The 13,257-nt window shown below is 49.1% G+C and overlaps 1 protein-coding gene across 2 annotated transcripts in view; it reads right to left on the bottom strand.

The window, feature by feature from the left end:
* ASIC2 (acid sensing ion channel subunit 2) overlaps positions 1 to 13,257 on the bottom strand; it is a gene marked incomplete at its 5' end in the record, with an annotated part of 830,294 nt that overhangs the window by 7,419 nt on the left and 809,618 nt on the right. For both annotated transcript variants that reach the window (XM_081162532.1, XM_081162531.1), the window contains 3 exons: positions 1,856 to 2,009; positions 3,511 to 3,567; positions 5,761 to 5,911. In XM_081162532.1, coding sequence (XP_081018658.1) covers positions 1,856 to 2,009; positions 3,511 to 3,567; positions 5,761 to 5,911 — 362 coding nt within the window. The remainder of the gene's footprint in view (positions 1 to 1,855; positions 2,010 to 3,510; positions 3,568 to 5,760; positions 5,912 to 13,257) is intronic.

Here is a 13,257-nt window from a genome sequence, read left to right as displayed (position 1 = left end):
GATCCACGGGATCATCTAACACAGCTCTCCCTTGGCCAGATGGAGAAACTGAGGCCCCAGGAAGCGAAACAGCTGACACAGGGTTTGAGCTGATCAGTGGCAGAGCAGGGCCTTGAAACCCGTGCTCCTCACAGGACTGGGGGCACATATCAGCTGTCCCCCTTTGCTTCTTACTTCTCTCCCTCCCTCTGCACGCTTTCCAGGAGTGCTGCCTGGCCTCCAGGTTCATGGGCCCCCAAAGGATCTGCCTGGGTCCTTACCTGCAAGTGAGCTCAGGACTCTCTCATCGAGGCTTGCCTGCCTCAGCTGACCTCCCTGCCCACTCCCGAGAGTCCCCCCAGTTCCCACTGGGATTTACAACAAGGTTCTCCCAGTGGGAGGCCCCAGCCTGGCATTGCCAATGAGCTGCCAGAGCCCGAGTGGCTTTTGAGGGCACAAACCTATATCTGGCTTGGGGGTTTTCTGGCAGAAGTACCTTGGTTCCCTTCTTTTCCTCTAGGCAGATGCGTTAATGAGATACATCTTGGCAGGAGGAGTCGCTGCCTGCAGAATGTCTGCTCAGCAGTGGGACCTGGCGCCTCCTACAATTCCCCATCTCCTTCAATGCTGCTCACAATGCCCTTAATGCCTGGTGCCCAACCCACCGAAAAAGAGCAGTCAGCTTTGCAGATATCAATCCCAGGATGGGCTCTGGTGACTGTGTTGGCAAGAGGGAGTGGCTGGAGAGAGAGGAGCAAACCCTCCTCTCTCCATGCAGGGCTCTCCGAGGCGCCCAAGTGCCACCATCTCTTGCCTGGTTTATGGCAACTACCTCCTAACAAGCTCCTTTCTGCCCATCTGGCTTCCCATCTATCTTCTAAACTGCTGCCCAAAGGATCATTCTAAAACTGCTAAAGTAATTCAAATGAAATAAAATTACAATTCAGTTTCCGAGTCACTCAAGGTATGTTTAAAATGCTCAGTAGCTACATGTGGCTCGTGGTTACCATGCTGGACATCACAAATACAGAACATCTCATTGCAGAATGTTCTATTGAAGAGCAGTGGTCTAAAACACAAATCTGAGCCTGTCACTCACCTACCTGAGGCTCTTAGGATAAAGTCCACTCCCCGCCCAGCACCCCCACCTCCTCCTCACACCCAGCTCAGCCGACAGCACCCTGTTGCTCAGACACAGCCGCTGGTCCCACCCAGCTTTCCTTGCAATTCTTTTGTGTCCAGTGTTGCTTCCCTCTGCTGAGCTCTGCCTGTGACACCCTCTTTGGGTGTCTTTCATTCATTTATTCTGTTAAAAGACATTTTTTGAGCACCAACCATGTGCTAGGCACTCCACAGCAGAGAACAAAAAAGGAAAATTCCTGCCCTCAGGGAGCTTTCAATTTAGTGAGGCAAGCAGGTAATAAAAAGGAAACACACATGTGAATCTAGAATTACACAGTGAGTGTTATAAAGAAAAACGTAAGAGCTTCGAGAAAAAAAATAATAGGAGGGGTTCTAATTCAGCTGTCTGAGGAGATGACATTTAAATGAAGACCTGCACAACAAGGGACCAGTCAGGTGAAGAGTGAGAGGAAAAGCATTCTGGGAAGAGGGAACAGAATGTGCAAAGCCTGCCTGGAAAACTCCTATGCATCATTTTTAAAAACCTCTGGAGCTTTCCTTGACCGCATCTCCATGCAAGGTGCAGTCAACCATCTCCCTGTATCCCTACTGCCTGTACCAGCCTTTGTCGCATTCAGCTGTCTACTTGTCACCCTGCAAGACTATAAGCTCCTTAAAGGCAGGGGCTGCGTGTTAATCATCTTTGTCTTCATATTCCCCCCAACTCCCCTGTCCACATGCACCCTGTGCTTACGAGATATATTTTTCTGATTTGTTAAATTTCTTCTCGAGGTACTTGGCTGATGTCTTGCTGGGGATCTTCACCATGGAGAGCTCTTTGTTGTAGCGGGTCAGGTTGCAGGGTGTCCTGCAGAGACAGTAATTACTGTCCTTTTCTGCCAGCAGACCTGGAGGGGAGAGGGAGGTGGGGCTTAGTCAGATGTGGGGACTGGGACCTCTGGGCCCAGAGTAGCCAGACCAGCTGCAGATAAATGAGCTGGGAAGAGGTGCCCTCCGGGGTGAGTGAGGGGTGAGGGCTGCGGAGAGAAGGGAGCTGGGCCTTTGCTCTAGGTTGAGGGTGTGAGCGCTTATGAAAAAGTACCCACTCTTCCTGAGTTCCTCTTGGCACTGTTTTCCTTCTGCTTCTTTTACTGTTTGGTCACCCTTTAAAAATTGTTGAAAAGGCACCACTTTTGGAGAATAAGCTTCAAGGGAGTCCTGGCCCCTTCAACTTCCCAGGCCTTCTCTGCTCTTAGCCTCAGTGTTCTCATCCACAAAATGGGCCACCCAGCAAAGGTAAATGTGGGAGACCACGGCATCTGAAAGCCGGGGCTCCGCAGATTCTCTCTGGGGCTCCCTCCTAGCTTATGCTCAGCTCCTGTGCCCGCTGGGTTAGGCCACAGGCCACGATTCGCCACTCCTTTCCCTAGAGGCAATCTCCCTGTGTCCGCATCCAGTGTCCCTCTCCTCTCTTCTCCATTTAGAACCCCGCAGTTGGAGACAGCATTTCCCTCCCCACCTCCTCTAACCATCTCAGAGTTTCTGGCTACCCATCCATGGGTTTTGTTGACTCTTTGATCCAAGGAGAGTCTGAGTCTTTACACACATTGGAAGTCACTTCCTCTCCTCTCAGCCAGGCCTCCCCCCACTCGTCCCAGAAGCATCTGGAAGTGTGAGTCCGAGGCTGCCCCCACTTAGCTCCAGCAAGTGCAGCTGCCGAACGAACTCGAGTCCGTATGATTTAAGAGTTCACTCTGCTCGACTTGGTTGTAAACCGCTTCCCAGTCCTGGAGAGAGGCAGGCGTGGGGAATGGGTCTAGCTTTGGGGATGCAGCTTGTTGGTGGATCTCCCCCACCTGACGTTTTTCAGCTGGGGGCTGGGGAAGAGGGGACGGAGGGAACCAGCAGAGTTACTCCAACCCCAACACACCAAGCAGGGCAGGGAGTGCTTGGTGCCTTCAATTTGCACACATGGAATGCACGCCGGCCTTACCTCTTTCCTTTCCTGCACCTTCCTGGGCTCAATGCTTTGGCACAACCTTGGTGGCCTCCCTACGTGAACCACCAGCACGCGGGGAGGGAATATTGTCAAGCCCTTGCTGCGCCCCTCCAGACCTGCTGTGCACTCTCTCACCCCTGCCCCTCCTCTGCGTTCCTCAGCGCCCTCCATTCCCCCTGAAATCCACTCCTCTCTCCACCTCTCTGCCTCCTTTCTCTCCCCAGTGTCCTTTCAGCCCTCTTCCACCCCCCTCAGTCCCCTCCCCACCCAGCACCGCCTCCCTCTCCTGCACCCATTCCACCCTGTCCAGCCCCCACCCCCGTCTGTTGCCCCTCCCGCCCAGTCTCTCTGCCACACCCAGGACATGTGCCTCTCAGGCCCCCATCACTGCACGTGTCCCCAGTACTGACCGAGAGCAGGCTCTGCGCACTCCTTGTGCTGCTCAGGGGTACAGAAAGGGGCATCCCCTGCAAAGGAGAAACACAGGGAGAGGTACTCAGGCAGCAAAGCCTGCCCTGCTGGGGCAGGGGCCGGGCAGGGGGCATCCCGTTAGGGGCGGGGCAGCAGTCTGCCTGTGGCAGTCTGAAGGGAAACCTCGACCAGGGCAGCCTGGGAGCGCCGGGGGAGAAGGGTACCCGGAGCCAGAAGATTGGGTTCCCGTCTGCTCAGTGACCTTGAGCAGGCGACGACAGGACCCTCCCTGACCGCTGGGCTGGTGACGGGTGAGAAAGCCTTGTTGGCCGATGGTGGGGGGAGGTGAGCTAGGAGCCGGGCGGGGTCAGATCCTTAACTCACACGGTACCGTCTGCGGTAGGAAATGCTGCCCTGCTTCCCAGGGCACCAGCATGGCAGGGACGGGGCGGGCTTTGAACCCAGGCCGGCCTGAGCCGAGGCTGGGGCCCTGTCCTCCACACCACAGTGCCATGTGAGGAGGGCTGCTTTGTAAGTCCCTCTCTGCTGTGCCCTTAGCTCCACATTAGTCATGGAGATGCCAGTGCCAGTGTCCTGGGTGGAAGGATTGAAATTTCCGCCGCTTGCTTTTAGCTTGGGCTCCATGAGGCAAACCTCCCTGGCTGGCGGCCCAGTGCGAGCAGCAGGCAGGTAACATTAACTATTGCTCTACTGGCCTTTCTGGCACATCTTTGCAGAAGTCCAGGACCTACTGTTTTCTCTTTCACCAAGTGCTAAAGTGAAAGTCCACTGCGATGTCTCTTCCTCACCATTTCCCCAAATACTTCTTTTCAAGAGCTGAGGGGCTGTTATGCTCCCTCTTTTCCAATAATAATCATTCAATGACACGTTTTCCTTTTTGCTCTGTCTTCTAGGCAGCTCAGAGGCAATTTTATTTTATTTATTTCTAGATTTTTTTATTTATTGATTTTGAGAAGGGGGGGAAATATCACTGTGAGAGAGACACATTGATTGCTCGCCTCCTGCTCGCATGCTGATGGGGCCGGGGACTGAGCCTGCAACTGAGTTATCTGCCCTTGGCTGGACTGAACCCGGCACCCTTCAGTCTGCAGGCCAAACCTCTAACCACTGAGCCAAACTGGCCAGGGCTGGTTGATTCTTGTATGTGCCCTGACCAGAGATTGAACCCAAAACCTTGGAGTAGTAGGACAACACTTTAACCAACTGAGCTACCCGGCCAGGGCCTCAGAGGCAATTTTAAAGATCAATAATTCTAATCTTAGATTACTAAATAAATTACTGATTATTAATGAAATACTTCAGAATTTAGCTGTGAGGATGTTCATTTGAGGATTGGTTAATATTAGAAAACAACTGGTAATGAACTAAATGTTCAATATAAGGATTTCGTGAAATATGCTTAACTAAAGCATGCTATAAACATGAAATAGTAGCTGTTAAATATGACAGCAAACTTCCTGGCACATAGTAGGTCTTTAGTCAACAGGACTTTCAGTTCCTCTGCTAACACAACCACCACTGACTTTTGCAATATAAAAAGCATTTTGATGTCTTAGCCTAATTTTATCCTCATAACAACTAACGTTTTTGTTTTAATGATAATGAAGGTGAGAACAGAGAGGTTTAGAAACTTGGGCCAGGTCACACAGCAGGTGAGTGGAGGAACCTGAATTAAAGCCGAGGCCCCTGCCTCAAGCCCCAGTCATCCTTCCTGCCCAAATTAGCCCCCGTGTCCTCCTCAAGTCTGCCTCTGACATGCAGACCGCCTCTGATGAGATGGCCACATGCACTGTAAGTCTGACAAGATATATGTCTGCAGACGCACATTTACTTGCTGGTCCGTGGATTTTGGCCTCATTTGAAAGGGTGCTGGACTTTTGGAAGAAAATAAACATCTGGATGAAAGCAACAAACATCTGGATGTGTGAACATGTACCACCAGGATGCAACGATTGCAAGCAGCCAGATAACTGGACACAGCAGTTGGCAAACATATCGAACACTGGGAGGAATGTTCTCCAAACATCTGGATGCTGTGAACACCAGGGTGCTGCCTTGGTTACTAGAGTGAATGTTTCTGTCTGCCCTCTAAATGTTTGGGCACCAAATAACAGCCCTTTGGATGCTCATGGGGTAGGCCAAGTGTTTTCCATTAGGGTGAGAAATGCAAAGAAGGTCCCAGGCGGTCCCTGGCAGGGCCCTGTGGCCGCCCCTCCCCTGGCACTGACCTGGCATGTGGACCATGCGGCAGTTGCAATTCTCCACGATGTAGCGGGTCTCACAGTCGATCCTGCAGGCGGTGATACTGTAAACAGGAAAGAAGTCGAGCCCCATCTCTGATGATCGGCACTCGCCCCATGGCGGGGGCAGGTATGTGAGCTGCAAGACAGGAAGGTTCAGCCTCGATGGACTCAGTGTCTCCTTCATTCACTTATTCAGTCAACAAACAATTATTGAGCATCTGCTATATGACGATCTAAACTCCACTGACCTCACATGCCTTCAACATGTGACTCTAACACTAGTTTTCCTATATTATCTCTTATAACCTTTCCAGAAATGCTGATCTTCACAGAACCTTTCACACATGCCACATGTTTTGCCGCTTCCACACTTTGTCATCTCCCGTCTCTTGGAAGGACCCAGTTAAATTCTACCCGCTTGACTTGGGACCCGAGACCTAGACCAAGCCTGTGGGAAGGTTTGAGATGAAATGGCCTTAGGCATAAACACTGTTATTTATGATCCTCCTGACTAGAGCAGCTCCCGGGTGTAAGCTGTGGACAAACTCTTTTGGGGAACATGTCACTTAGTCTCAGAGGTTCAATGACCATAAACTGTCCTAACACCTATGGCACTTACCTCCTGAAGATGAAGAGGGTGAAGGGTGAGGGAACTAATGGTTGTTGAGCACTTACTATGTGTTAAGCCCCAAGCCAGTCCTTTATACTTAAAAAAAAAAATTAAGAATAAAAAAATACAATAAAATGCAGACATTTTCAGTGCATAGTTCAACAAATTCTGAAAAATGTATACACCTATGTAACTACCACTTCAATCAAGAATAAGACATTATTGCCCTCGCTGGGTAGCTCAGTTGGTTAGAGCGTTGTTCCGATATACCAAGGCTGCAGGTTCGATCCCCGGTCAGGGCACATACAAGAATCAACCAACGAATGCATAACTAAGTGGAACAACAGTTCAATCTCTCTCTCTCTCTCAAATCAACAAGTTAAAGATATAAGATATTTTTAATCACCCTAGAATGTTTCTTCCTGTCCCTTTCCAGTCAGCCTCTCACCTGCCCAGGCACTCGCTGTTAGCTTGGCATTGCCTGTTCTCAAATTTCATATAGGTGAAGACTTACCTATATGCTCTTTTGTGTCTGGCTTCCTTTGCTCAACAAAATGTCTATTACAGAAAGTAAACTTCGAAACAAAGATATTGCATGAGATAGAGAGGGTTATTTCCCAGTGATAACAGGATCCATCCATCAAGGGGAAATGATAATTCTAAATAGGCATTGCCTAAAGATAAGTTCCATAAACACATGAAGCAAAACTGGACAGAACTAAAGGGAGAAGTAGACACAGCCATAGTTAGAAACGTCAGCTTGGCCCTCTCAGTAACTGATGGGTAGACAAAAAGTCAGCAACACCATCAAACAACTTGACCCAGTTGCCTTTTTAAAAATTTTTTATTTTTAAAATATATCTTTATTGATTTCAGAGAGAGGAAGGGAGAGGGAGGTAGAGAGATAGAGAAACATCAGTGATGAGAGAGTCATTGATGGGCTGCCTCGTGCGTGATGCCCCCCACTGGGGATCGAACCTGAAACCCAGGCACCTGCCCCAACCAGGGATCGAACCGAGATCACCGGGATCCTAGGTCGATGCTCAACTGCTGCTCCGTGGCCGGCTGGGAGACCCAGATGCCTTTTAAAAAGCACGATACAAGCAGTTACAGAATACGTGTACTTTTCAGGTGAACGTGGAATATTCACCACCATACAACATATGCTGGAGCATAAAACAAATCTCAATAAATTAAAAAAAAAAGTGAAACTGTAGGGAGTGTGTTTTCTCACCAAAGCACAACTGAATTAGAAATCAGGCCCTGCCAGGCGTGGCTCAGCGGATGAGCGTCGACCTAGGATCCAGGCGATCAGGGTTCGATTCCCGGTCAGGGCACATGCCCGGGTTGCGGGCTCGATCAATGACTCTCTCATCATTGATGTTTCTATCTCTCTCTCTCCCTCTCCTTTCCTCTCTCTGAAATCAATAAAGATATATTTAAAAAAAGAAAAAGAAAAGAAAAAGAAATCAGTAACAATAAGTAAAAAGATAACACGAGGTACCAATATCAGGAATGAAAGAGAGAATATCACTACCGATCGTACAGACATTTCAAAAATGATGAGCAACTACTACATACAACTTTATGTTAATAAATTAAAAAACTTAGATGAAATGCACAATTTCCTTGAAAAAACACCCCCTTCCCCCCAACTTAACAAAACTTGCACAAGGCAGAAATAGAAAAGCACAAATCTTATGCTTACTGTTTAACTTTCCCCATTTTTTTGCCCTTCCTTTTACTTTTAAACCGTCAGAATATTTATATATTTAAGCTAATCTCTTGTAAACAACCCATTAGAGTGCTGCTATTTTGTCCTATCTGACAATAGCCGAGGATTTAATCCACTTAAATTTAAAGTAATTCTCAATACCATTGAGTTGAAACCCATTACCTTGCTTTATTTCCTATTTGTTCCTACTGCTATTTCTTCCTTAGCTGTCTCTTTCCTGATTCCTTTGGGGTTAATTGACTATTGTTTTAGTAGTTAATTCCGTTTCCTCTATTGTCTTTTGATTTATACCTCTTTAAGTAATTATTATTATGGAAAAAAAACCCTGAATCCCCACCTGAGAATATGTTTTTATTGCTTTCAGAGAGGGAGGAAGGGAGAGAGTGTGAGAGAGAAACACTGATGTGACACCTCTGGGATTTCAATGGGAAGCCTGAGGTGTTTATCAAGTGCAACTTGGCGAGACTTGAATTACAAAGTCTGTCTCCCCCACACTGGCAGCTGCTGAAATTACTGCCCAGCTCTTTCAACGATTGTCCTGGACTTCTTGGAGTGTCACCCCTCCCTATGTGAAGTTCAAGGTTCAGTCTATGATTTTAAGGAACTTTATATAAAAATTTTGGAGCTCCCCCTCTGTGGGTCTCTCCTTTCTAGCATATTTCCCCCCAATTTTCAACCTTTCTGGCAACGCTGAACCCTGGCTTGTGCCTTTGTAGCTTAATGACTGCTGCCTTCTGCCAGAGCCCTGCCTCCAGGGTTCCCTTAGAACTTGACCAGGCCTTTCCACGAATCTCCTGTATGAGTTTGAATGATTCACTGCTCTTCTCTGACCTACTTTCCCCATCTGTAAACAGGAAGGATTTGGGGGTTGATATTCCATGATGTGATGGATGAGGCCTCCTACATTGCTCAACATCCATAAACACACTAATTGGATTTGGGAAGGACCAACAGTGACTTTTGGAAAAGCTGGGGATCTATAATGATGTATTTTAACTTTAGGGGACACTCATTTCTTTTTCGTCTACTAAAACAAGTACCCATAATAGGTGGGCCAAGAGTGTAGCTGGTGAAGCTCTGGTGATGGATGAGCCAAGGCCTGTTGGGGGTCAACCACTTCCTTTTTTTTGCAGAGGTCATGGTTCAGATACCACGGCTACCCTGCTGTGGCTGGCTCATCCTTTGTTCCATCAGCTTTTCTGAAGCCTCACACCCCACAGCAGCTGGAAAATCACAGCGTGTACATATCAGCTCTTGCCTAGCAGTGAGTGTCTGAAAGTAGGTTGGAGTATTTGTTTATCCTGGGCAAGCAATGCCTCAGGGGGACCCTGAAGCACTATCTTCATATATAAGAAGGGCTGTCTCTGGGAAAAGAATTATATTTGTTTTTGGGTATCCCAAGGGAAAGACAGACTCAAGAAGAGTTGTAATAAGGGAAGTGGAGACCATGATAGCATTTATTGATGTTTGCAGGCACTACGGTAGGCACATTACACATATTACGTTATTCAATCTTAAAGCAAGAAAAATTCTGGCTCAACTTTCTAATTTACTGTATGATGCAATAATAAAATCATCGTCTTGAGAGTAAGTTCCCCATCATGAGGGGTGTTCAAGCAGAAGCTACCCAACTACCCGGCTGGGATGAGAAGAGAGAGATTCAAGCATCGAGTATGCAGTGAATGAAATGACTTCTAAAGTCTCTGAAGCCCCTATGTTTAATCATAGGCCCTAAATCTATTATTCTGATTTAAGAACTAGAGGCAGTGGAATGAGCCAGACAGGACCCCCCACTCTTTCCTGGACTAGCTGTGTGACTTCAGGTAAACTTCATAGCTCCCATCCCTCATCCTTGGCAGTTAGTCTTGTCTGATTAAATAAGTTAAGTCTTGGTACTCACCAAGACTTAGCTCCCATCCCCTTCTCTTAATAATCTCTTTCATGTTTTCACATTCTTTCATTCATTCAACAAATAGCCCAGCTCCACCTCTGCTCTCCTTACAATTTGGTTCTACAGACAAGCAAATTTTGGAGCCAAGTTATTTTGACTAGGGTTATTATGATAAGGACTCCTGCTATTTCAGATATCCAAGTCAGGATGACACCAGGCAGCTGGATCTCGGGGTCTGGAGCTGGGAGAGATCTGGGCTGCAGATGGGAGTATGGGAAGCTTTGGTGCCTAATGAAGCTGTGGGGTGGATGACCCAGCCCAGGGAGAGAAGAGGGACGCCCAGGACGAGCCTTGACATGTTCTTGCATTTACTCGACAGCTCATCCTCTCTTACCATTTTTCCCCCCATTGTGTCGTGGACCTGGTGGCTTTGGATAATTGCTTAACTTTATGAACTGAGCAAAGAATCAGAACTTTTGTGACTGAATACTCTAGGGCTTGCTTTTCATTGCTCCACCGCCTTGAGGCTTCTCTCTAGAGTCTTTTTCATTTTATCACTAGAAGCTTGCGTTGGCTCCCTTGCTGCCCTCGGGACATCCTGCGCTGGGGCTCAGCCGCCGGCTCTCCCAGCCTCTCCCAGCCCACAGACCCCGAGGCAGCCAGCAGGTGGCGCTGCAGGTAGCGGAGCTGCCGGAGGCCTGTCTGCAGCCGGAGCTGCTCCAAGCCGCTCTCCCAGGCCGCTGCCAAGTTCCCTTGGCCTTTTCCTTGTGTCTGCAGCCCACTATCTGAGCCCTGGGCTGGATGCTGCTGTGTGTGTGTGTGGGGGGTGGGGTGGGGGGCGACACACTGAGAAGATGATGAAATTGCATAAGAATATATTCATTCTGATCCTAGAAATGGCAGGAAAGGCATGAGGGGAGGGAAAAGAGGAGGGGGCAAGGAGAAATGCTCACCTACCTCACCTGATGCCCAGCTGGCTCTTTTGTTATGTGAACCACCTGGCCTCTTGTTTCAGTGATGACACAAAATGCCCTCCTGGACCAAATCACTTTAGTCTCGGGGGTACTCCTGCAGGCTCCCTCCCTGGCTAGATCAGGGGCTTTGTTCTGATCTGCCTGGCACCTCCTCTTCTTCATTTATCCACCTGCCCGAGGTCCTGAGCCCCGTCTGCTGAGAGCAGCCAGGTTAGGAGCATGTGCTCTGTGGTCAGAGCCAGCTGGGTTTCAATCCTGGCTCTGCCACTACTTAGCAGGGGACCTGGCTGAGCCTCTCTGACCTCTCCTCTCCGCATGAGAATCACCTAAGATATTAGCTACTGCAGAGGGCCATGGGGAGTTTTGAACATGAGGTACGTGTAACCAGCTGTCACCCTTGGCTGGCATCTTCCGGTCTCTGTTCAGTCAGATGAACAGATGTGAAATGAAGCCCTTGTTAGGATCCACAGAGAGCCACTTGCTCGAGGCATTAGAACATATGGAAGCTGCCAGAAAGAGTTGGAGAAGGGGTTTGCATCACCTTGCCCAATCTTAGGCCCTCTCCTTTCTCTCGCATGTGCTTTGCTGCCCTTTCCAGGAGCAGAATCAACCTATTCTCAAGCCTTTTCCCAAGAGAAGGCAGTTCTAGAGGAACCGTAAAGCTGAAATGTTAAGATGCTTTTTCTGCCTTGTTCTGTAACAAGATGAAACGTCTCCCAGGTTGCCCAGTGCATAATAGATGCTGCCTAAACTGGAGCAATGGTCTCACTGCGAGCCTTCATTGCCCTCCTGTCTCCCCACTAGGGGTCTGGCTAGAGTGCAGCGACCTGGGAACAGAGCCACAGATACACACTCGGGTGACCAGAAACACAGAGGCACACCCTACCGACCGGGGGCCCACACCTATTTTGCGTTTCCTCTGAAGTCTCTCTGGGATCTCTACCTGCACGTCATTGACCAGAAAGCCAGCATTCCACAGTTTTGACCACTTCTTCATTGTTGTGCCAGAAATGAAATGTAGTGGGCAGCGCTGTGAGAGGAGCACTGTGGGGCTTCTGGGAAACGGGCAGTCCTGTCTGTTGGGTGCCCGCTGGGCCTTAGGCTCTGTGCTGGGCCCTGTAATTGAGTAAGCTTGTTTCATCTTCCATCAAGCAGCATTGTTATCCCATTTAATGGATGATGAAACTGAGGCTCCATCAGTTTCGTGCTTTGTACATTTCCCTGAGTCACAAGTTGCATGGATTCCAGGTGTCTCAGACTCCCAAACCCCTCTCCTGTAAAGTGATTTGCAAACTTTCAAAAGCCATAGAACTCCCCCTACCCCGCCACTTCAAATCAAGTATGATGTGGACACCGATATAATGAACAAGCGACGGTGAGCTGCTGTGCGTGCAAGTGCGGGTGGGGAGCCCAGAGTTTTGTGCTCAGTCTTCTGGGCTCTGTGGTGCCCTGAGGATCTCTCAGGACCACCAAGGCTCACAGTGCAGACTCTGAACAACCACCCGCGTGAGGTGCCAGAGACTTATGTGGTTTCTCAGGCAGGAATTGTGACCTCTCTGAGCCTCAGTTATCTGCTCCACTAAACAAGGAGTCTGGATCAGAAAACATCTAAACCTTCCAGGACCTTCAGCTTTGAGTCTGAGTGTCTCACGACGATGCAGAATAAAGGGTGGGAAGTGGGTGTGCTGTTCTCCGATGACTGATCTGGTCTAAATATTTGGCTCAGGACGTGTTTTCTTCCAGTCGTGTGTTTGGAGAAATGGATCAAGATGAGCCTAGTGTGGCCCTGGCTCAGAGCCAGCAGGAAGCCTTCACTCTGGGAAAAACTGCCTTGAGAGAGGAGGAAAAGAGGTCCCATTTGTAATCCGTTCCACAGAGAACATGGTTAGAAGGGGTGTTCCTCTTGCTCAGAGGCTCCCATTGACCAGGGCCTGCTGCGCCTGAGGGGGTGATCTGGGGGTGCAGGGAGCAGGAGCCAGGGACTATAGCCTGGGCTGTTCCAGAAGCCTCAGGAGGGCTTTTGTTGGCCCAGCCAGCCCGGTGGTCCAGCCCGCACAGCTGAGGGGCAGTAGGGAGAACATGGAGGCACCACGACCAGCAAGCTGTGTGGCCTTGGCTAAGTTACCTAACTACTCTGGGCCTCAGTTTCCTGATCTGCAAAACAGAGCTGAAAATCTGCAGCCCAGAGGGCTTCCTTGAGGGTGAAATGAGACAATAGGCATGGATGCACAGTGTTTATATGTGTTTGCTGATTTTTTAGGCTAGGGAAGCA

The sequence above is a fragment of the Miniopterus schreibersii genome, assembly GCF_964146895.1.
Source record: "Miniopterus schreibersii genome assembly, chromosome: 16".
In the NCBI taxonomy this organism is placed as follows: domain Eukaryota; kingdom Metazoa; phylum Chordata; class Mammalia; order Chiroptera; family Miniopteridae; genus Miniopterus; species Miniopterus schreibersii.
The sequence above is the reverse complement of the archived record's forward strand: the minus strand, read 5'-3'. Positions and strand labels throughout refer to the sequence as shown.